The following is a 24,946-nucleotide window of genomic DNA, read 5'->3' on the forward strand; positions in this document are numbered from 1 at the left end:
CAACGTTCTCGATATTCCGTGATGCCTACTCGCAGACAGATGGCTAATCAGTGGTACGGCCTTTAGACATTCCTGAGGCACTGGCGTCGACGTGTGGATGCACGCCATATGGGCGCGAGTGGCGCCTCTCATTTCGTTCGTTGTTGTTGCGTCAGCTGCTATGTCACTTCCGCGGAACGCTGGACGTAATTTGCTTTTACGAGCTGAATTGCAGCACTTGCTTCGTCTGAAGAAGTCTTAAGCCGGTTTCGCAACCATGCTTTCACCTGTCCAACTACAAGAACAGCTGCTTTATCTACACTACTGGCCATTAAAATTGCTACACCACGAAGATGACGTGCTACAGACGCCAAATTTAACCGACAGGAAGAAGATGCTGTGATATGCAAATGATTAGCTTTTCAGAGCATTCACACAAGGTTGGTGCCGGCGGCGACACCTACAACGTGCTGACATGAGGAAACTTTCCAATCGATTTCTCATACACAAACAGCAGTTGACCGGCGTTGCCTGGTGAAACGTTGTTGTGATGTCTCGTGTAAGGAGGAGAAATGTGTACCACCACGTTTCCGACTTTGATAAAGGTCGGATTGTAGCCTATCGCGATTGCGGTTTATCGTATCGCGACATTGCTGCTCGCGTTGGTCGAGATCCAATAACTGTTAGCAGAATATGGAATCGGTGGGTTCAGGAGGGTAATGCGGAACGCCGTTCTGGATCCCAACGGCCTCGTATCACTAGCAGTCGAGATGAAAGCGTCTTACCCGCATGGCTGTAACGGATCGTGCAGCCACGTCTCGATTCTTGAGTCAACAGATGGGGACGTTTGCAAGACAACAACCATCTGTACGAACAGTTCGATGACGTATGCAGCAGCATGGACTGTCAGCTCGGAGGCCATGCCTGCGGTTACCCTTGACGCTGCATCACAGACAGGAGCGCCTGCGATGGTGTACTCAACGACGAACGTGGGTGCACGAAAGACAAAACGTCATTTTTTGGGATGAATCCAGTTTCTGTTCACAGCATCATGATGGTCGCTTCCGTGTTTGGCAACATCGTGGTGAACGCACATTGGAAGCGTGTATTTGTCATCGTCATACTGGCGTTATCATCCAGCGTGATGGTATGGGGTGCCACTGGTTACACGTCTCGGTCACCTCTTGTTCGCATTGACGGCACTTTGAACAGTGGACGTTACATTTCAGATGTGTTACGACCCGTGGCTCTACCCTTCATTCGATCCCTGCGAAACCCTACATTTCAGCAGGATAATGCACTATCGCATGTCTCAGGTCCTGTACGGGCCTTTATCGATACAGAAAATGTTCGACTGCTGCCCTGGCCAGCACATTCTCCAGATCTCTCACGAACTGAAAACGTCTGGTCAATGGTGGCCGAGCAACTGGCTCGTCACAATACTCCAGTCACTACTCTTGATGAACTGAGGTATCGTGTTGAAGCTGCATGGGCAGCTGTACCTGTACACGCCATCCAAGCTCTGTTTGACTCAATGCCCAGGCGTATCAAGGCCGTTATTACGGCCAGAGGTGGTTGTTCTGGGTACTGATTTCTCAGGATCTATCCACCCAATTTACGTGAAAATGTAATCACATGTCAGTTCTAGTATAATATACTTGTCCAATGAATACCCGTTTATCATCTGCATTTCTTCTTGGTGTAGCAATGTTAATGGCCAGTAGTGTGTTATTTGAAAGTGGTCTGCCAGCCATTTCTCTTTTTTTTTTTTTTTTTTTTTTGTTTATTCGTTGCTCTGTCCGATTAAGTATATATTTAACGGCGTACTTCATATGCGTAAAAATATAATACTGGGCTTTGTTAATTCGATTAAATAACTAGACGCAGTTTTGCAGAAGTATATGAAGAGCTATCAGTTGTACGGACGATAAACAGAAGACTTACCGGGAGACGAAGCTAGTGCCGCTGGACCACTATCGACAGTGTCATTAACCCTGACTCTGTGAATCACTGTGGAGAGGTGTGGAATGTAACCTAGGGCACTGGTGCAGAGTCTGGTATTTAGAACCTGAACACAACGTCCTTCCCTTACCTTACCGGTTAATACGATCGTAGGAAATTTTGTGCGTCACCAGGACTCGAAACGGCTACCTCCTAATCAAGGGCCGCCGCAGGGGCGTGGGACGCTACTTTGGCTGCTGAGGCTGGAGTCATCACTGCATACGAAAGGCGCGGTATTTTTCCCTAAGAGTTTGTATAGACTTAGATGGATTCCATTAGCTTTGTTTGTTAATTTTCGCGTCTTTTTTTTTCATTAATAGGTCTGAAGACGACCGCATGTAGTAGCTGAGACAGATCGCATTTTAGTAACAGTAAATTTTATGCATTAACAGAAACTCGCAAATTTCGGATAGTTTCAGTTCAAATACATTCGGTAATCCTTGCCAAAATTCAGTGTAACCTTCGCTGTTTTGGTTTGATCTGTCATAGAGTTAAATATATAGGCAGTCAATTGGCCGGGAACTAATCGCATGAAAGGCAAATGTCACGCTAAGATTGGCTGGTAGAATCCTCAGGAAGCAGCCCACCCACGACGGAGACCCTCGATCTACCGATACCTGAATATTGTTCATCAGTCTGAGACCAGTACCACAAAGGACTGAACACCATGTTTCGTCACGTGTTCGTTCAGTAAGCGTGACAGAAGGCTATTTTCTATTTCAATCTCCGATCAGTTGTGAAATGGAAACTGCAGTGAATATCAAAATTTTGTTATTTGCAACGTTTTATACTTCACAACACTGTCGCAGCTCCGACTTCGACATTTATTGTAGCGTGGTACCAACTTTCCAATACCTTCATCGTTGAAGGCAGCCGCCTGTGGTTTTCGCCACTTCCGTATGCTGGTCTGCAGCTCGTCTGTGCCAAAATGGTGTCTTAGAAGCCAGCGCTTTGTGTAAATAATCAGGCGAAATCTCTCCGCAGGCACTGCGCACTTGGTGGGAGACTTTACTGTTCTAAGTAGAGTTGCGGTCGACCGAAAATACTATGTGGTAGTTTTGGTACACTGCATAAACGACGTAGTGTATAGTAGTATTACCAATAGGATTGATAGAATTGGTAGGGATGAAACGTAAAGGAATGTGTTAGAGAGAAACTGCGAGTCGACAACTTGTCTTTCTTTCTCTCCTTCTCTCTCTCTCTCTCTTCACATAGATTTGCACATCATTCAGTGCTACTCCATTGTGTATTTTGTATAATTCCGGAATACAAACTGCGTTTTATAAGTGATAAAATTAGTTAATTAGTTGATCGCGTAACTTCTGCGCTTTTATGTAACCAAAGAAATTAATTTTGATGCCATTATAGTTTAAGTGGACAAACATAAAAAGATATAAGCAATTAGTGTTGTTATTTTGTCCTGAACAGAACGTTCTTCATCATGATCAAAAGCAAGAGTTTCCAGTTATTACTGGTAAAAGCGAAAGTTGTCTATGAATAACGGAAAAATATTTCATTTAAGTCCGACGAATTATTGAAACGATTTTTGACATATTTTTGTTTTACGTTAATTTTATTATTTTACCTTTTTGTTGGGGGAACTGCATTCTCCAGCGCTATATGATACATCTGTATGCTTTCCTTATTTTTACTACAACATCCCATTGTTTCACATTACAAATCAACAGTTTTGAAATAAAACCTGAATTAAAACATTGGCAATTTCAGTTTTCCCATAAATACTGTTTATTCTTAAGTGACAGGAGGATAACTATGTAGAACGAAACTGTTCCGTGGGTTATGTTCAAATGTGTGTGAAATCTTATGGGATTTAACTGCTAATGTCATCAGTCCCTAAGCTTACACACTACTTAACCTAAATTATCCTAAGGACAAACACACACACCCTTGCCCGAGGGAGGACTCGAACCTCCGCCGGGACCAGCCGCACAGTCCACGACTGTGGCTCGGCTAATCCCGCGCGGCGTTCCGTGGGTTACCTGGCCCCTTATACTTCCTCACGAAGTTTCTAGACGGTTCACCGTTTCTGATTTTTAGCGGAATCTGGTGAGACATTGATCGCATACGCAAAACAAGCGACCGTTATGAGGTAATGCCTGAGGCAGGATTCGAACCTGCGACCGTAGCGGTCGCGCGGTTCCAGACTGTAGCGCCTAGAACCGCTCGGCCACAGCGGCCGGCCCATCTGCAAAAAGCTTCACCGGATTTCGCGTCCGATCGGTGGCTGAAAAAATAAAATAAAATGTCCTCGTAACTCCAGTGGCTGGTGTTACAAGAGAGGGTTTGTGTATTACTGCGTGGTTTACTGGAAAAAAACCGAGAACATACTTTGCGAGCAGAGTCAACCAATATATCGCTTCCTCCTATGAATAACCCGCGGAAAGACCACGAAGGTTTGTTATGTCAGAGACATTCGAGCTCTCACGGAGGTCTGCCAACAGTTGTTCTTCCCGCGCACTATTCGCAACTGGGTCAGAAAAAAGGGGGAAGTGACAGTGCAAAGCACCCCCCCCCCCACCCCCATCATAAACCGTAAGGGAGTTGAGGAACCGATCGTCTCACAGGTAGGACGAATGTCACGACAGAATAAATAATGTGGTTAGCAGGCAGTGCAGTAGCAGCCGTGTTGTCTTTGGCGTTATGCTGTGGTGGAGCGGGGAGACAGGGAGCGGGGCTCCTTGAGCGGGGGACATGGCTCGCGAGCCCGTCACCAGCACGAATGCCGAGACGCTGCCAGGCGGTGTCCTCGCCTCGTGTGTTGCGGCCCCGTTAGCGTGGCTGAAAATTACAGGTTGCGGCAACCACCTCTAATTCTGCGCAGCACGGCCGCGGGTCGGAGGGCAGTCATTGCCAGCTGTCTCCAGTCTCGCCCGTACGTCACTTGTGGATCATTGTATTGGCGAGACGACGCCTGCTGTGGCAACCGAAGCCGTGTACTACGCAGGTTTAGTATTACTGAGTCACAGACGGAATCGGTAAGCTCACGCAAATACTTGGGTGTAACACCAGGTAGGGATATGACGTGGAACGTTCACGTAGACTCAGTCGTGGGTAAAGCAGATAGCAGACTTCGGTTTATTGGTAGAATACTAGGGAAATGCAGTCATTCTACAAAGCAGACTGCTTACAGACCGCTCGTCCGAACCATACAGACTATTGTTCAAGTTAGTGTGTGGGACCCGTGCCAAATAGGAATAACAGGGGATATTGAACGTATACAGAGAAGGGCGGCATGGACGGCCACAGGTTTGTTTGACCCCGGAGGAGTTTCACTGAGGTTCTGCAAGAACTGAAGTGCCAGACCCTTAAAAATAGGCGGCAATTAATCCGAGAAAGTCTGCTAAACAAGTTTCAAGAACTGACTTTAAATGAGAGGATAAGATGAGATTAATTACAGCACGCGCACAGACATTTGAACAATCATTTTTTTCACGTTACAGAAGTGAATGTAACGAGAAAAAGCCCTAATAACCGATACAGTGGAATGTACCCTCTGTCATGCGCTCTACAGTGGTTCGCAGAGTGTAGATGTAGATGTAAGCGCAGAAGTCTCTTTCCTTTGGAAGCCGCTTATTTAATGACAAGTAATAGGGTTTAGCTCTTGCTTCACCAGATAATTCTATTTATTTTTTACTTTTTTTCTTTTGAAAATTCTTACATTATGTACGTGACGATCATTGTTACAGCTGTGGTTTCCGCAGCTGGCCTCCAGCACCCTCGAAAGTGGACAAATGAATCCTGTAATGCGGCCCAAGGGGTTGCTAGTACTGGCTAGCGCCATACATGCGTTGGACATCTCCTGCATCCCCATGCTGGAATGAAGAATGGGAAGTTTTTGGCTGTGGCGATGTTACACCAGTCATGATTTCGTTAATTGTATATAGGTATTTCTCTCTGTGCCCTTACTTTCTTCTCCAAGGACATATCTTGCCACTGGCAAGGGCAGCGACACCCCACGGCCCTCCCCAGAATAAGAAAATCTCTGAAAACCGAAATCGCATTCTACTTCACGGAAGACACAGACGTATCAGTTCAGTATGAGTTTGAAGAAACCCAAAACATCCCATGGATGGTAAGGGTGTCCAGAAGCTTTGTTATTGTTTCCAGCTCACCAGTAGCGTTATTGTATGTCGGATTTTTGGCCTAAAGATACATAGCAGTCATCGAACAACCCCAACATTCGCCTGATTTGGCGCCAGCAGACTTCATACTCTGCATCAAACTCAACCCTGGCTTTAAGGGTAAGCATTGTCAGGGCGTTAAATCGCTTGAATGGAATGTGAAGGCAGTTCTGAGTGGCATTACAGCCGAAACTAATATTTCACAACCTCAACTACCGGTGCTGCAAAGTGTCCCAAATGAACGAATGCCCATTGAATAGTAATACAATAATCACTTTTTTAACAACATTTACTATTTTGTATGGAGGTAATCCCAGAACAAAATCGATACCCAGTACTCCCTGTTCACAAAATGTGCAAAATAGCTATAAACGCAGGTTTTGGTGCTCAAGTTCTCAAGCTCCTTGTCATGATTAAAGAAAACTATGGAGACCTAAACCAGGTTGCCCGTTCCTCATGGATATGTAGTTTTGACTGGGTTGTTTCCTGATCGAAATTTGTTGCCTGATTTCATTAGGTATGTTCTGCTACATCATTTTCGAAACTTTATTCGTTCATCATGTAAATACTCAGCATGAATAGTTTATTTGCAATGCCACTAGCACGTTTACAGAGAGACTGGATCTAGAAAGAGTTAATGTGAAATTTTAGGTGATTTGCTGCTTCGTATACTGACTGGAAACAGTCCCAGATACAAGTAAACGCACAATATTGGCTTAAGTAGACTGAAAGCTGATCGCTTGACCATGTACAGTGACGAGATTGGAAAATTATATGAAAACGTGTAGTGGGAAACACAAATGCTTCTTTGTTGTCAATTTCAAAAATGATGAGGGACATATCCTATCTAGGAAACAAGTATCTTACGTTTATCAAATACCGGTTGTCTGTCTAAGTCGAATTGAATAAAGAAATTGGAGGCGTGCAGATAACAGCCCGTTTAGTTTCTGGATTGTGTAAACGCTGTCTGAGTGTTGCGGAGATACCCAACAGAAAAATTACAAGAACGAGGTCATGGCTACCGTTGTATGATTTCAAAATCCTATGGGCGTATAAAACATAATTCTAAGAACAGATTAATCACCGCTGCGTATACACTGTGGAAGGATTACGACGAAAAAAAAAAAAAAAAACAAAAAACAAAAAAAAAACACTCAGAAGCTGTATGAATGCATTACCATATAGATGACAGTTTCCCCGTTTAGCACACGTGGAAGAAAGTGCACTCTCCGTCATACACAATGATATAGTATGTGTGTAAGCCCGAATATGCAATGAATTCCTAAACGCTTTGCGTAATAAGTAGTCCCGTATGCGATGTTTCAAAAATTGTTCAAATGGCTCCAAGCACTATGGGACTTAACATCTGAAGTCATCAGTCCCATAGACTGAGAACTACTTAAACCTAACTAACCTAAGGACATCACACACATCCATGCCCGAGGCAGGATTCGAACCTGTGACCGTAGCAGCAGCGCGGTTTCGGACTGAAACGCTCGGTCACAGCGGCCGGCGCGATGTTTCAGTTAGGAGACACAACTTAATAAGGCGTCGTATTCGCTTAGTCACTTGGTAAAAAAAACTTGTTTGTTACCTGTCATTTCCTCCTGATGAAAGTGTTTTTTCCTTTACTTATCGTTTTAAATACATACATTTTTTTTTAAGAAAGTGGAACAGTGAGCTGATCTGAAACAAGCATGAAGACAAGAGAAAGTAGGAGAACGACTCAATAACAGAAAGTAACACTTCCACAATGATTTGTATAAATCTTTTCAAAGATTTGTACGCTACTATTACATAGTTGTGGACTCTGCGTGGTATATACAAAAAGGAAGAACAAAGCTCTACAGAGTTCCACAAACCTGCCTCTATAGTTTCATTAGCGCCTGGAAGGCGGTGATAATATTAAAGTGCACCGTGCCATTAATACTGAGTTTGGCTTTAAAGCTGGGATGATAAAGGACCTATTTCCACTAGAAGTCAAAGTCCACGTCTGCATGCAGGACTCTGTTTTCACGCTGCGTACTGTCACGTATGCATTAGCTAGCCACGACAGACTTCGCTATTAGAAAGTCGTATAATGGGACATCTAAATTTAAACGCTACTTCACACTAGATTTTGTGTGACTTGCAACAACAGTACTGCGGCCTAATTTTTGGTCGGCTCGAGTTCAAAGAGCTGCCACCTTAGAGTCAGAACACGAGTGGGTGTAACAATGACACGGCGTGATTGTGAAGAGTAGGTCCAGCCACCGAGAAAACAGAGAAGATGGCCGTGGCTGGCGGAACTAACGACAGGTTCTGCCAATTACAGAGACGGTGGCGCTGCGAGTGCTTCAGTCTCACTGGAAGCCCGAGTCAAAGTACGCCTCTCGCCATTGAAGTTACAACGCTTGGAAGCATAGCAAGTATCGAATATCACTTATTGTACTTGTACGTTGTAGTAAGAATAATACATGATTAAATTTGTAGGTGATTAGAGAGTATACAGCGTAGGAAATTGTGCTAATGGCCTTGTCGCAGTGGTAACAGCGGTTCCCATCAGATCACCGAAGTTAAGCGCTGTCGGGCTTTGCTGGCACTAGGATGGGTGAACGTCCGGGTCTGCCAAGTGCTGTTAAGAAGCGAGGTGCACTCAGCCGTTGTGAGATCACTTGAGGAGCTACTTGATTGAGAAGTAGCGCCTCCTGTTACGAAAACTAACAACGGCCACGAGAGCGGTGTGCTGACCACATGCCCCTCCATAACTGCATCCAGTGACGCCTATCGGCTGAGAATAACGCAGCAGCCTCCCGAGGCCTGTTCGGATGGAGAGAGGTTCGAATGGTTCAAATGGCTCTGAGCATTATGGGACTTAAGACTGAGGTCATCAGTACCTTAGAACTTAGAACTACTTAAACCTAACTAAACTAAGGACATCACATACATCCATGCCGGAGGCAGGATTTGAACCTGCGACCGTAGCGGTCGCGCGGTTCCAGACTGAAGCGCCTAGAACCGCTTGGCCACAGTGGCCGGCTACGGAGAGAGGGGGCAGGAGGAAAATTAAGTACAGAGTGATGTCACTCCTGGCCATAAGCAAGCTGGGGGTGGAGTTGAACTAATCTTGGTCAACAGACGCAGGAACGCCGTTCCATGCTGCTTCCATTGTATGCCAGAGTTGTTCAATGGTAATGGCTGGCGAGTAGTGGTGTGTCAGACTCTAGGCAACCCATCAGCAGATGTTTTCAGTTGTTTGAGGGATCTGGAGAACGTGGTGGCCAGGGAAACAGTCGGACATATTTTGTATCGATATCGATAAGGGCAGGACGGGCATCATGCTGTTTTTCGTTATATTATTGAAAGATAACGCTACAGACACCTCGAAGATGTGGCACAGTCACCGGCGTCAATGCGCCAGAAATGTAACGGTTCTTGTCCAAATTACCAACTGTATCAAAAAGAGGTGTCAGTATTGTGTGCCCAGTGGCAGCCCATACACTCACGCCAGGTGCTGGGCACGTATGATGATGACGAATGCAATCTGGCAATGTGTGTTTTCCTGGGAGTCTCCACACACGTATACGTAGGTCGTGATGCTGTGCACAGAAGTGGGACTCGTCTGGAAAGTCATGATACCACTCAGGTGTACTGCGTTGTGGTTGGGCGCACCACTGTCGACGCACCTCTATCGGCTTCCGCGTCTAGGGTAGCCACGAAAATGCTCGTTGGGTTGACAGAGCGTGGTGCTCCAGATGTTACACTCGTACTTCCCGTTTGCTGCATAAAAAGGCATTTCCTTACTCGAGGGACGTGACATGGCTGTAGAATCCTGCACGACAGAGTGGTCAACATAAATGTCCTCTTGGGCGCTAGTCGCGTGCTTATCTTCTGAACCCATTGATTCCATATTCACATGACAGCTGTGGGTTCCAGACTAACGCAGACAGTGATATTGCGGAACGATAAACGGCAGTCGCGATAGGCCATGATTCTGCACCGCCGAATTCCGACACGTGCTGGCCAGCGTTTCATTTTCTTACACGAGGCGTAGCACGATCTTCTCATAAACAGCCAACATTCAGATGCAACTCCCTTATACAAGGAATATAGATGGCGTTACTTCTAACAACTTCGTGCGGTGCCAACGGTCGTGACGCAATAGGTATACCGCTTTCCGTCAGATCACCGAAGTTAAGCACTGTCAGGCGTCGCCAACACTTGACGGGTGACTGCCAGATAGGCCGCGCTGTCCGCACTTTTCCCTTTACCTTCAAAGCAGAGGGGACAGGAGGGTGGTTGCGTGATGTCCCCGATCACCAGTCTTGGCGCAAATGCCCTGCATGAACTTATTAACCTCTCCCCAGTGTTGTGTGAAGTGAGGGCATGCGACGCTCTTGATAGAGAGCCGTCTATTGGAGAAGGACATTAAGTCGGCGGGAGCTTTGGTGCTATTCGAGAGAAGTAGTCTATGTGCGGGCACTGGGTTACACCTCAATCATTCTCCCATCGTTATCCGACACCTACTCGGATTCATACTACACACACGACCATTAGAGTCAAATACACTTAACAGTTCCACTTAAAACAACACGTAACGCTCACACTTCGCGAAGGGTAGAAAACACCTTTCCAATTCTAGCGGCTGAACCTGTCCTTCGGGGTCTTCCAGCCAAACATGCCACACGATTTTTACTTCATTTTGTGGGTACACTGAAATGTAATTATTTGCATAAGCAAGTACGTAACGCATGTCATCCCAATTTGACGTCTGTTCCGTACCGCCTTCATGATGCTCTAAATGGTGCAAAAGTCACTACATATTTATTATGTAATTTATGTTGATTTTTAATCATTTCAGCACGATACCGACCTAGCAACAAATTACAGTACACATCATTTCTTTTTATATTCAAACTGTTTCTTTCATCATAAATAGTGCAATATTCAAACTGCTTCTTTCATCATAAACAGTACAGCGTTGAAGTTCACCTGGAACATTCGAACAAACTTGCGTATACAGCTCAGTGTTGTCATACAGACTGTGGAAGGCGTTCTCATTCTGACCAGTTAGCTCTTCAAGAGTTCGTAGTTTTACATATCAGTGAATGTTTAGTTTTACAAACCAATGAATGTTTATGTTTTAACTTTATTATTATTATTCTTTTATCCATATCACTATTATCATTATTATTGTTAGAATTCATTTTATCGCACTATTATCGAATGTATCGACCGTTTTCCAACATCAATGCAAATTTTTTCCCGCCACATCAACACGGTACATATTGTTCTTGCCCAGCAACGCTCCGAAGAACAACGCAACGGTGGTCGCGTAGCAAGTTCTGGACAAGGTGAGCAGGGCTTTACTCGTAAAGTTGTTTTTATCAAAACAACAGCAATATTGGTGTGCATAGACTGAAGGCTTTCACGACCGGATGACACAGCTGCTGGTAAACCTTTCGGGATGTGAGGTCATGGTCCAAGTACCCTTCTGTTTCTGACGTTTCGTCCAGGACTGCGCTGGGCATCTTCTGTTCCTTGGTCGCAAAATTCTCTTTACCTCTTCCCGTGAGTAGCCATTTTTCTCGAAGGCCTGCTTCAAATGTTTTAAAATAATCAAATGGCTCTGAGCACTATGGGACTTAACTTCTGAGGTCATCAGTCCCCTAGAACTTAGAACTATTTAAACCTAACTAACCTAAGGACATCACACACATCCATGCTCGAGGCAGGATTCGAACCTGCGACCGTAGCGGTCACGCGGTTCCAGACTGAAGCGCCTAGAACCGCTCGGCCACACCGGCCGGCTCAACGGCGGGGAGAGCGGTGCGCTGACCACCTGCCCCTCCATACCCGCACGCAGTGACGCTTATAATCTGAGGATGACACGACGGTCGGTCGTTAGGACTTCCGAGACATGTTCGGATGGAGTGTAAAAGTCGTACAAGAAGGAAGTTCTAAATCTCAATCCACTGCAAAAATCAGTAAAATTTTGAAATTCGCAAATATTGTATACCTTTATCGTGGCTCTACATATGTCAAAAATTTGTTTTTCATTTTGAATGTGGCGAGAGACGCGCTGGGTGTTTTAAGAAGGCGAACTTTCTGCGCCGGGTGAAGGCTGCCTTTGGTGTTCCGGCGGCGGAGGCAGACCATCCCGTCAGCTGTCAAGTGGCAACTGCTTCGAATCGCCCTGTTGTGGAACGGGCGAACGACACAGACGTCGGGCAGAGCCCCGTGGACGTGTTGGCGAGATTCGCCGGGCGCGAATGCCTACCGGTGGCAGTGCGCCCTGCCAGGCGACCCCAACGCCACGAACAGACAGACGGTGCTCTCCTGGCTCACGTGCGCGGTGTGAGCCGCGGGGGCGCGCTGAGTCACCACGGTCCAAAACAGGAAGCTCTGAATCCACGTCGCGTCGACGTCGACCTCATTAGTGGCGGCGCGCTAGCTCACTGGCGGTTTGCTTCCGAAGGCGAACTTTTCTTTGCCGTGTGTCACCTGTTTCCACCCCATGGACTTGCCGAATTGGGCACTTACCGCTTTTCTGTTTTGAATCTTATGAATGATCCAGTTCTTCTTATTTCCGTGCTTGCTAAGATAATTGGAGAGAAATTCCGCTTTACACAAGACACCCTTGTCGTTTTGTTTTCCACCCATAGAGGTTTCAGCACTTTTTGTACTATGTTCAATGTGTTTATTTGTTTATTTTCCTTCTGCAGAATTGTTACATGTTAACCTTTCGAGAAAATTTTGGTACAAAACATTTGTAAAATAAGTGATTATTGTCAAATATTTTTCACAATGGTTTGCATACAGTACACAGTTGAGACATTGTGAGGGTACTGGTGTGTAGTATCTGTAAGTGGTTGTTCTTTGGAGGGCGACAATGCCCAGTGGCGCAGAGTCGCAAGCAGAGGCAGTTGTTCAGAGCCCGTGGAAAGTGTAGGCTGCGTGAGCCAAAGGCGATTGCGTAGCGAAGGATTTATCTATATGTTTAATAGCAGTGGCACACAGTTTGAATAATAGTGTGTTTAAGTTTGAGCTGTGTGATAAAGGAAATTAATTAAATTTTACCAGTTCCTAATGCTTCCCCTTCAGTTAGTACCACACCATTGCATTTAATAATGAACGAAGTCTCGACATACACGGTCAACTACAACAAGAGGATTGTAACATAATAATCATTAATTAACCCATATAATCTCCAAAGGAGAAGGGAGCATATAACTTGTATCATTGAGCTGAGGTATTATGTGTTGTTTATTTCCGATGTGTCTATGGTTTCTAGTTTTATAGTGCATTTGAAAATGAAGTGTACGTATGCATACACATGTTTACATACATCACATGGAGTTATTGGATATTTATGCTAGTAGCTTTATTTCTACTACGCAATCTGCAGATTGCCACAACTAGAAATAAATCCATCCTGAGTATCAGTCGATAGCATCATAACGTACTGCTAAAAGATTTCCAGCATCTTGTCCATCTCTGACCTTGCTAGTTTATTTTGCGAGAACTGGATCACAGTGACTCGGGATCTCAGTGACTTGAGAGCTCTAATATTCGGAGGAAATTTCCATTATTTGGTTCCGCAGTTTTGTGAAATGAACCTCTTAAGGCCAAGTCTCTTTGGCCAAGAAACAAAGTCACGCCAAGTAAAACGAGAGTTCCCATGTAAGCGCCGGCCGGAGTGGCCGAGCGGTTCTAGGCGCTACAGTCTGGAACCGCGCGACCGCTACGGTCGCAGGTTCGAATCCTGCCTCGGGCATGAGTGTGTGTGATGTCCTTAGGTTAGCTAGGTTTAAGTAGTTCTAAGTTTTAGGGAACTGATGACCACAGCAGTTAAGTCCTGTAGTGCTCAGAGCCATTTGAACCAACCCATGTAAGCTGGCTACTCTACGGACGAACAAAAGAAGAACATTGATGAAGGTTTCTCGGGTCTCCAGCCGGGTGGTAGCGTTGATATCTCGCGACGTTTCGGGAAGTGTCATACTACCCATCTTCTGGCGAAGAGACCCGGCTGGAGGCCCGAGAAACCTTCATCAATAGTTTACGCCGGGAAAGCCTACAGTCACATAAAAGAAGAACAGTATCTCTTTACTTCCGACCACTATGAACGTCTGAAATGTCAGGAAAACCATGAGTAATGTGTGACCCCTAGAGAGCCTGCCACCACTGCTAAAAAATACATTTCCATGGCCTTATCCATTGATCCACCTTACTCGGTAAAATCCTATCCCAGTTGAACGTGGCTTCGTCTCGTATGATACCGCTGTTGATGAGATGTTAAGCTCTGAACGACGTTTACTTTGGATGGAAACGAAGCTTATATTCGGGTGCACCCACATCTCCCTTCATATTCTGTCTCATTTCAAACGAAGAGTGACTGGCTCGACACCAGATGAAGAACACGCCATTGTAGGTGCTTTCCCTCTTTTATGCCGTGCCAGTAGTGGAGGAAGCGTTCCAGAGAATCATGCTGTCAATAGCTGAGTGGGGAAAGAAATGAACTACGACTTGTCTACACCGGACACAGAGAAAGTATGTAATGCTACCTGGGTGAGGGCGCTCGTGCGTTCAGATTCGTCAGTAAGAGTGCAAAGCTCTGAAGACGCGTCCTGCAAACTACTGCACCTGCAGCGCCGTACTGCTGTTCACAATGAACAAAAAGTGTTCGAGGAAACGCTACTCTGCGTCAGTGTTTGCAATTCAAACCCCGTCGTCGAGTAGGACGGGGCCTTGACGCTTCTCAGACGCCAGGCAGAGTCTATTTTTAGCTGGTGGTTTGTCTGAGAGTTACTACAGACTGTTACCACCGGAGGAGTAAGCTAAGCGGCGTGCGAGGTATTCGTGTCTACCTATGGCGTGTGGACACGCTGAGCACTTTCATCGAAGATCACATTTTGAGCACAATTGAACCGTTCGAAACGAAATTTTACAGTATGTAAGCTAAAATGGATCTGTACTTTGGTACCTCCTGTGCCATAGTGGGCAACTATGCAGCTGTGTCTAATGAACATCCCGATACAACCATTATCCTTGCGATGTTTTTTAGCATTTACAAAACATATTTTCTCTGCGTTTGTTTGCGGAGCCATTTTGATGTTTGGGGAACTATATTTGAAATTTTATTTTTATTTTTTTCGTTACATTTTTTGATTATCTGTTCCTTCATATTTTCGCTTTTTATCCGAAAACATTAATTATCTTATGTTAACTGTCTTGCTTTCTATACAATATATCAGCAACTAAACTTATCTCCAGCAAACATAAGTTATTAAAAATCCGTTATATAAAATTATATTCAAAAATTGCCTAACAAACTATATTTTACAAAATATGCTCATGAGTTAAAAATTATTTTCTAAGTAAATATTATCTCCGTTAGAATATATCGAAATTAATGAAAGTCTGTGACTTGTTGAAACGCAGTACCGTTGTATGCTTTGGTAACTCTGAAGTTCGTGCGTAGAGAGAGGTAGTAGTCATAAGGGAGTCTGTTTCAAGTGATGATATTGGGCAGAAGTAGGGAGGCAAGCCTGGGACCTTTACTCAATGCAATTATGTAACACATTTTGTAAGGTTTGGAAGATGTATAAAAGTGAACAAACTGAAGATTTGTTCTGAACTTGATCGCATGAAATATATGGAACTGTGAATTTTGTTCAGAAACATGATCTGCAACCTAAGTCCCGCAAAGTGAACAAATCATATCTATGTCTATTTCTTTATCTTTTCTTGGACTGTGGGACTCGGTTGTTTAGAAGGGTTACGTTCGGAATATACGCCACGAGCTTAAGATTCACATCTAGAAACAGCTCTCAGACGACCTCAAACTTTTCTCTGACATGAATAGACCGTCTAACTCACAGACTTGTAGACTGAGTGAAACATTTTCAGATAATAATTGACACCTATGTTCATACACTGTTTACCGATTAGAGATCCAATTGTATTAAAACTGTGTTTAATATGACCCAAGATGGTAGGTGCTGCAGAGAAAACAAAAAGACTTAGAATACGCTTTCCAAAGAAGCGTAACTCGCAGTTATTTAATTTCAAATAACTTTAAAATGATGCAAGACATTCGAAATTATCAAGAAAGTTCATGTAACGTACAAGGAAAGACGGGTAATATACAATATGTACAAGAAACAGGATGGAAAAATAAGAAAGTAAGACCAAGAAGAAAGTCCTCAAATTAGGAAGAATATAATACAGGAATGTAGTCTTTCGCTCCTGCTGTTCATTATACACCACGGAGAAGCAATAACGGATATAAAAGAAATGTTCAGGAGTGTGAGTAAAATTCAGGGTGAAAAGATGTCAACGATAAGATACTCTGACGACATTGCTTTTGTCAGTGAAAGGGAAGAATTATTACAGGTCCTGTTGAATGGAGTGAACGGTATAATTTGTACTGAATATGTATTGAAAGTTACCCGACAAAAGACGAGAGTAATCAAGAGTAGCAGAAATGACATTAGCAATAAATTTAACATCAAAACTGATGACCACGGAGTGGATGAACGTAAGGAATTGTGCTACCTTGGAAGCAAAAACACGTGACATACGAAGCAAGGAGCATATCAAAAGTATGCCAGCACAGGCGAATGGAGCATTACTAGCCAAAAGAAGTCTACTAGTATTAAGCATAATCCCTAATTTGAGGAAGAAATTCTGAGAAGGTACGTTTGAGCGAAAAATTATATGGTAGAGTATCATGGACTGTGGGTAAACCGGAAAAGAAAAGAATCGAAGTGTTTGAGGTGTGGCGCTGTAGAAAGATGTTAAAAATTAGTTGGACTGATAAGATAAAAAATGACGAGTTTTTTTGCAGAATCGACAAATACGGGAACATATGAAAAACACTGACCAGAGTAACGGACAAGAAGACAGGACATGAACGAATAACTTCCATGGTACTTGAGAGAGCTATCAAGGGTAATAACAGTTAGGAAAAAGAGATATTGGAAAATATGCTGCAAATAATTGAGGATAATGTTCGCAAGCGTTACTGTGAGGTGAAGAGGTCGGCACAGGGGAGAAATTTATGGCGGGCCGCATCACCGAAATCAGAAGATTGATGGAACAAAAATAATATTATACATTTTTACAGGATTTGTACTGATAGGAGTGGGTCGGTTAAGATACCTATTACAGGCAATCCGAGCCTTGTGTGAACAACCGTGGAGCCAATGCAACAATCTGGACAAAGATGTAATGGCTGCGGTTCAGAAGATTTGTCGAAAGACGAAGCGACAACTCAGTCGGCATAAGATGGTCCTTGGCGTTATCACAGAGCTAACCAGATGTTACGTTTATGTAGTGGTAATGTCTTCAAAAATTAATGACTAGATATCAAAAGAAAAATATGCCCGCCGGCCGCGATGGTCTAGCGGTTCTAGGCGCTCAGTCCGGAACCGCGCGACTGCTACGGTCGCAGGTTCGAATCCTGCCTCGGGCATGGATGTGTCTGATGTCCTTAGGTTAGTTAGGTTTAAGTAGTTCTAAGTTCTAGGGAACTGATGACCATAGATGTTTAGTCCCATAGTGCTCAGAGCCATTTGAACCATTTGAACCAAAAATATGCCCTCTTAAACGGGATAAAGTGTACATAAACGAAAAAAGTGTATCTTGGTCCGTCGTTAAAACGTTCACCGTATTTGCTTAATGCCAAAATAACTGTAAGGACCACGGTTCCTTCGTAATGGTAGAAGAGCCAGTGTCTGCAAGAGCTCAGCCGGCCAAAGTGGCCGAGCGGTTCTAGGCGCTACAGTCTGGAGCCGCGCGATCGCTACGGTCGCAGGTTCGAATCCTGCCTCGGGCATGGGTGTGTGTGATGTCCTTAGGTTAGTTAGGTTTCAGTAGTTCTAAGTTCTAGGGGACTGATGACCTCAGAAGTCAAGTCCCATAGTGCTCAGAGGCATTTGAACCATTTTTTACAAGAGCTCAGAGATAGCGTGTCCCATGCCCTGACAGCCAGAACTGGAGCCTACTGTCGCGCCGAGACAGGTCGAGCAACTTCGTTCACCGTGACTCAGTACAGTAGCTGTATCTGATTCAGTTACCACTGACTGTACTACTATTCCGGTAATGGCATCGGCATTACCAAAATGTATTCTTAAAAGCAGTTTCCCTTCTGCCTTGTGCACTCCAGTAACCAATGGTAAGAAAAAGGAAACGCAGTAAATCGTCCATAAGTTTCTGTACCTACGCTAGTAAGTATTTCATACACATCAACCATTACACGTTTCCCGTTCCAGATTGTGCATCCAGCTCTTGTTAAATTTGTGACGCTTAGTTATTACTAAACCGTACAGCACACACCTGACCATCCCTCTGACTTTTAGTGTGTTGGCGCATTTTTAATATTTTCATTTTCATTACAGGTTGTCTCACATGCAACATTTTCGAAAGTAATGATTCACAGAAACCCAGCGCCGGCTCCGGAACAGACTAAGTGCTAAGCACATTATTGAATTTCATTTAATCGATCAGAGGAGGAACCGGATAAATCATGCTGATACTGACAGAGATGTTTACGTCCTTTATTGTTGAAAATCTCAAGGTAGGAGCCATCTACATCTCTGTTGTCAGTTTCATTTGTGTCACACTACGATTCTCTTCCTGTGCTTCGACATCCTTCATAACAACATAAAGTTTCTATATGGAAAAAAGCAGATTGTGTCCTGGACGTAACATTTCCTTTAGTCGAATGATAGGGTACTGTCTCTCAGTTACTCATTTCTAAATCCCTGTAGCTTATCAATTTCCTGACAGACGTATTCTTATTAATAAGCTGCAGAATGAACAAAGTTTAGGTTTATCTATTTGCTGGTCACTCTTACGAATGAGTTGTCTTTGTCGTCTCTTATGTCGTTTCTACTTCGGCAGCATCTTCTCTCAGTATATTAGGTGGGACAATTTTTGACCCTGGTACTGTACGTGATTAACCGAAACAGGGTGTACTTGCTATGCTCTTGCTACATGATGCTCTTCTTAGTTTACACAACAATGCAAGAGTTTTGCACAAAGCTAAAAGAATGACGTGGCGTGTAAGACAAGAATATCTTAAACCTCGGATTCGAGAAATACCGAGACGATTGCGTTCCTTCTGAGTTAATTGTGGGGAAAGAGCTGAACATTGAGGGATATGTGGCATTTTATGGACTTGTGAAGAGACTTTGCAACCAGCAGGAATGAGGCGAGGCGGAGAAGGCGAACACGGTGTCACGGTGGCAGATGTACTCACTTGCCAGTGTACGCGTTGTCCTTCATGTCGGAGCCGTCCTTCGGCAGGAACTCTTCCATCTCCATGGCGGAAGTGTGGTTGTTGGCCACTATGCCCTGCAAAGAAAGTGATGGGACACCATTTTATCACCAATATATAAAAAACAAAGGAATTTACCATTTTATGCACATCTACGTATATACTAGGCAAACAGCTGTATAGTGCGTGGGAGACAGTATTTACCGCTACAACCTGTTGGCGTTTTTCACCGTTGCAATTGTGTATGGGGGAATGACTGCTTCAATGCCACTGTGAGCACTGTATAGTTTAATCTTGTCTATGCGGCACCTGCTAGAGAGATACTTAGTGAGCTGAAGAGTATCTGTAGCGTCCTGACGTAATACTGCTTCCTGAAATTTGTAAGTAGGCTTTCACGGGATAAACGACGCATGTCGTCAAGCGTCTGCCAATTAAGATTTTCCATACATCGTTGTCACAGAGAGTCTAAGAAGCTTGTAAGGGTGTTGCAGGGAGTGTTGTGCTAAGAAGTAATTGTCAAGAAAGAATTCGATACGTTGTGCCGTTTCCGAGTTAATAAGCACTAAAGTCAGCAAATCACGCCATTGCGCGCGCAGATTCAAGCGACCCGCCTTTGGTTTCCTAAAACCGAACAAGAGAGCGATACAAAATTGGAATGGGACGGTAGTAACGGTCGGGCCAAAGACGAGCAGTCTTGTGCACTATCATCTACGCTACGAGAATAGCTAACACTAATTGTATCTGGCTGGTCGCTGTAATTTTCTCGCGCAAGGATCTGATTGGCTAACGTCAATGCTAATTAAGACGGAAACGGCACAACGTACTGAATTATTTTCTTAATTGTGATTTCTCAGCACAACCTACCCTGTAAGACCCTTACACGCTTTTCAGACTGTTTCTAACAACACTGTACAAGGTGGCTTCGACTAACTTCGAGGAGCTGTAGACGCTGTGTTGAGGAACAAAATGAGGATAAGAACCCCTGTACGGAAAAGTCATCCACCGATGCTTCAGAGAGGCTGTACGCGCCGGTGCCTATAGCTTCGACACACTGTAGTGCCATATGCACTGAAGAGCAAAAAACTTGGTACACCTGCCTAATATCGTGTAGTGCCCCCGCGAGCACGCAAAAGTGCCGCTACACGACGTGGCATGGAGTCGACTAATGTCTAAAGTGGTGCTGAATGGAACTGACACCATGAATCCTGCTGGTGGCCAGCGGAATTGTTTGAACTCAGGAGAGTATTCCTGGAGCTACTATGTAGCAATTCAGGACGCCTGCAATGTCGCATTGTCCTGCTGGAACTGCCCAAGCCCGTCGGAATGCGCAATGGACTTAAATGAGTGCAGGTAATGTGACAGGATGCTTATGTACGTGTCACCTCTCAGAGTCGTATCTACACGTATCACGTGTTCCATATCACTCCAACTGCACACGTCCCATGCCATTACAGAGCCTCCACCAGCTGGAATAGTCCCCTGCTGACATGCAAGGTCCGCGGATTCATGAGGTTGTCTCTATACGCGTACTCGTCCATCCGATCGATCCAATTTGAAACGCGACACGTCCGGCCATGCAACATGTTTCCACTCACCAACAGTACAACGTCTGTATTGACGGGCCCAGGCGAGGCGTAAAGCTTTGTATCGTGCACCCATCAAGGGTACACGAGTGAGTCTTTGGCTCCAAAAGGCCGTATCGATGATGTTTCGTTGAATGGTTCGCACGCTGACACTTGTTGATGGCCTAGCATTGAAATCTGCAGCAATTTGCGGAAGGGCTGCATTTCTGTCACGTTGAATGATTCTCTTCAATCATCGTTGGTCCCGTTCTTGCACAAGACTAATTCGGAACAGTTCTGTCGAAAGGTATCGTAAAATTTCTCTTTAAAAATCATTTTGTTTGTAACGCAAAATAAACTGACGCTTTCCATCGAAAGTAGGCGTCGCATTAAAGACGTGATGGGCAATATTTGTTTGGGGTAACTCCAAGTCGCAAATATCTGTAGAAACCGCAGAGAAAATGCGCATATTGATTCTTAGCAAGGACACCGAACACACAAAATTAATAGCTGGCAAACAGCGTAAATCAATCCAGTATTAACATACTGAAAATGCAGGAAATTCGATTCTCAGATGAGAATCACTTTGACTCACAAAACTACAGAATACATCATAGGAAACCAGCCATAAACATTTCAGGCAGAAACAGGACTTTGTAATAGCTTTCACCTCATTTTCACAAAAAACAGCAACACTCACGATACGATCTGATAAAAAACTACTATGCACTTAGCAACGTAGATGTTCCACAAATAATTATAAGAAGAAAAATCTGCAGATGATAGAAGAATTCTGGGAAGATCTGAAAGAAATGATCAAAATCCCCACGAAGCACGTAAAAGTATTACTAGGAGATATTAGAGCCCAGTTTGGCAGGGAAAGAAAATTCAGAGACACAATAACAAAATACAAGGCTCGCAAGAAAACAAAGATGAATGTTTGTAAGTATATACACTACAGGCCATTAAAATTGCTACACCAGGAAGAAATGCAGATGATAAACGGGTATTCATTGGACAAATATATTTTACTAGATCTGACATGTTATTACATTTTAACGCAATTTGGGTGCATAGATCCTGAGAAATCAGTATCCAGAACAACCTCCTCTAGCAGTAATAACGGCCTTGATACGCCTGGGCATTCAGTCAAACAGAGCTTGGATGGCGCGTACAGGTACAGCTGTCGACACAGCTTCAACACGATACCTCAGTTCATCAGGGGTAATGGCTGGCATATTGTGACGAGCCAGTTGCTCGGCCACCATTGACCAGATGTTTTCAATTGGTGAGAGATTTGGAGAATGTGCTGGACAGGGCAGCAGTCGAACATTTTCTGGATCCAGAAAGGCCCGCACAGGACCTGCAAAATGCGGTCGTGCATTATCCTTCTGAAATGTAGGGTTTCGCAGGGATCGAATGAAGGGTAGAGCCACGGGCTGTAACACATCTGAAATGTAACGTCCACTGTTCAAAGTGCCGTCAATGCCAAAAGAGGTGACCGACACGTGTAACCAGTGGCACCCCATACCATCACGCCGGGTGATACGCCAGTATGGCGATGACGAATACACGCTTCTAATGTGTGTTCACGGCGATGTCGCCAAACACGGATGCGACCATCATGATGCTGTAAACAGAACCGGATTCATCCGAAAAAATGACGTTTTACCATTCGTGCACCCAGGTTCGTCGTTGATTACACCATCGCAGGCGCTCCTGTCTGTGATGCAGCGTCAAGGGTAAACGCAGCCACGGTCTCCGAGCTGGTAGTCCATGCTGCTGCAAACGTCGTCGAACTTCTCGTGCAGATGGCTGTTGTCTTGCAAACGTCCCCATCTGTTGACTCAGGGATCGAGACGTGGCTGCACGATCCGTTACAGCCATGCGGATAAGATGCCTGTCATCTCGACTGCTAGAGATACGAGGCCGTTGGGATCCAGCACGGCGTTCCGTATTACCCTCCCGAACCCACCGATTCCATATTCTGCTAACAGCCATTGGATCTCGACCAACGCGAGCAGCAATGTTGCGATACGATAAACCGCAATCGCGATAGGCTACAATCCGACCATCATCAAAATCGGAAACGTGATCATACGCATTTCTTCTCCTTGCACGAGGCATCACAACAACGTTTCACCAGACAACGCCGGTCAACTGCTGTTTGTGTATGAGAAATCGGTTGGAAACTTTCCTCATGTCAACACGTTGTAGGTGTCGCCACCGGCGTCAACCTTGTGTGAATGCTCTGAAAAGCTAATCATTTGCATATCACAGCATCTTCTTCCTGTCGGTTAAATTTCGCGTCTGTAGCACGTCATCTTCGTGGTGTAGCAGTTTTAATGTCCAGTAGTGTATGTATGTATGCAGGTATGTTTGTGTGTGTGTGTGTGTGTGTGTGTGTGTGTGTGCGTGTGTGTGTGTTTTCCACATCTCTTATTGAGTTCAACTAAAAGTGGTACACATACCACTTATAGTACGGAAAAAATCAGTGTAGTGGTAAGAGCCACCTAGCACCCTTGGAGTGGATATACATAGGATGTCGTCAGAGAGAGGGGAGAGGAGGAGGATATGGATAGACAGAGGGTGGAGGAGGAATATAAGGATAGAAAGAGGGAAGGTCGAGATGGAAATAGAGAGGAGAGGAAGAGATTGACTGAGAGAGGGTTAGGAAGAGATGGACAGACACTTGAGGAAGGAAGCAATCTACAGAGAGAGACTGAGGGTGGGAATTGTTGGACAGAACGAAAGGATAAGGAGGAGATGGAAAGAGAGAGGGGAGAAGGAGAGTATAGGCAGAGACAGTTGGGGGAGGGGGGAGATCGACAGAGAGTGGGGGAGATGGAGCAGATGGACAGAGAGAGGGGAAGGAGGAGATGGATAGAGAGAGAAGAAGGAGGAGATAGTCACAAGGAGGTGCAGGAGGAGGTAAACAGAGAGAGACAGTATGGGAAGAGATGGAAAGAACGAGGGGTCGAGTGGGAGATGGACAGAGAGCGGGGGGGATGTGGGGATTGGCAGTGAGAGAGGGGTGAGGAGATTGAGAGAAAGATAGAGAGGAGAATGAGGAGATGGACGGAGAGAGGGGGGAAGAGGAGACGGTCAGAGGTAGGGGAATGAGTAGGTAGATAGAAAGACAGGGAATGGGAAAGAATGAACATATCCATGGGGAGAGTAGGAGATAGACAGAGGTGCGTTGACGAGGTTGACAGAGAGAGGGGGATGAGGAGGAGATGGACAGAGAGAAGAAGGACGAGATTGACAAAGGATGGGGGAGGAGGAGGACTGATAGAAGGGAGAAGAGGAGATGGTCTGTTAGCGACAGATGCACAAAGCAATGGCATCGACATACCCTCTACAGAGGGGGCAGTGACGTCTACAGTGAATCGGCATGTAAATCATCCTACTTACATCAATGCATAACATTATAGCCAGTTATTAAGTAATCGTCACAGACGCAGCTCTTCAGTCTGTTTCTTGTTCGCCTCTTTGATCGAATTACTTTTAAAGTTCAGTTACTCAGTGACGGAAACAGACATGGCCTCCAGTTAGTGGGACTACTTGGATTTGTTGTAATTCTGAGGTGCTTTTTAGGAGGATCGAAGAAAAGGCGAATATACGATAAATAATGTCTTCACATTAGCAGCTCCAGATAAATGATTTTGTTAATGGTAGTAGACACGGGAGACGTTAAAATGTTTAGAAAATTGAATCTACTATAGTAGTTTATAAGAAAAAAAACATTAGAAAGAAACATTACAAAGAAGTATATAAATACCGATCAAAATATTTATTTGCTTATTTATTTACCCTTGTGAAATTAGGACCGTCAACCCCCTCTTATATTAAATCAGCCATCCTACGTGTTTTACATTACGCTAACCAGGTAATACAAATTTAGAAAATAAAAATTACAATCGTAGAGATAACACTAAAATACACACACACAATTTATACTCGTACAGCGAACGGAATATCTGTAACATAGGTGCAGATTG

The 24,946-nt window shown here is 44.5% G+C and overlaps 1 protein-coding gene across 4 annotated transcripts in view; it reads right to left on the minus strand.

The window, feature by feature from the left end:
• The window catches only part of LOC126481220 (proton-coupled amino acid transporter-like protein pathetic), a 322,252-nt gene that overhangs the window by 118,252 nt on the left and 179,054 nt on the right, over nucleotides 1-24,946 (minus strand). For all 4 annotated transcript variants that reach the window (XM_050104836.1, XM_050104828.1, XM_050104844.1 and 1 more), the window contains one exon: nucleotides 19,366-19,460. In XM_050104836.1, the coding sequence (XP_049960793.1) occupies nucleotides 19,366-19,460 (95 nt within the window). The remainder of the gene's footprint in view (nucleotides 1-19,365; nucleotides 19,461-24,946) is intronic.

Source organism: Schistocerca serialis, chromosome 1, assembly GCF_023864345.2.
Source record: "Schistocerca serialis cubense isolate TAMUIC-IGC-003099 chromosome 1, iqSchSeri2.2, whole genome shotgun sequence".
In the NCBI taxonomy this organism is placed as follows: domain Eukaryota; kingdom Metazoa; phylum Arthropoda; class Insecta; order Orthoptera; family Acrididae; genus Schistocerca; species Schistocerca serialis.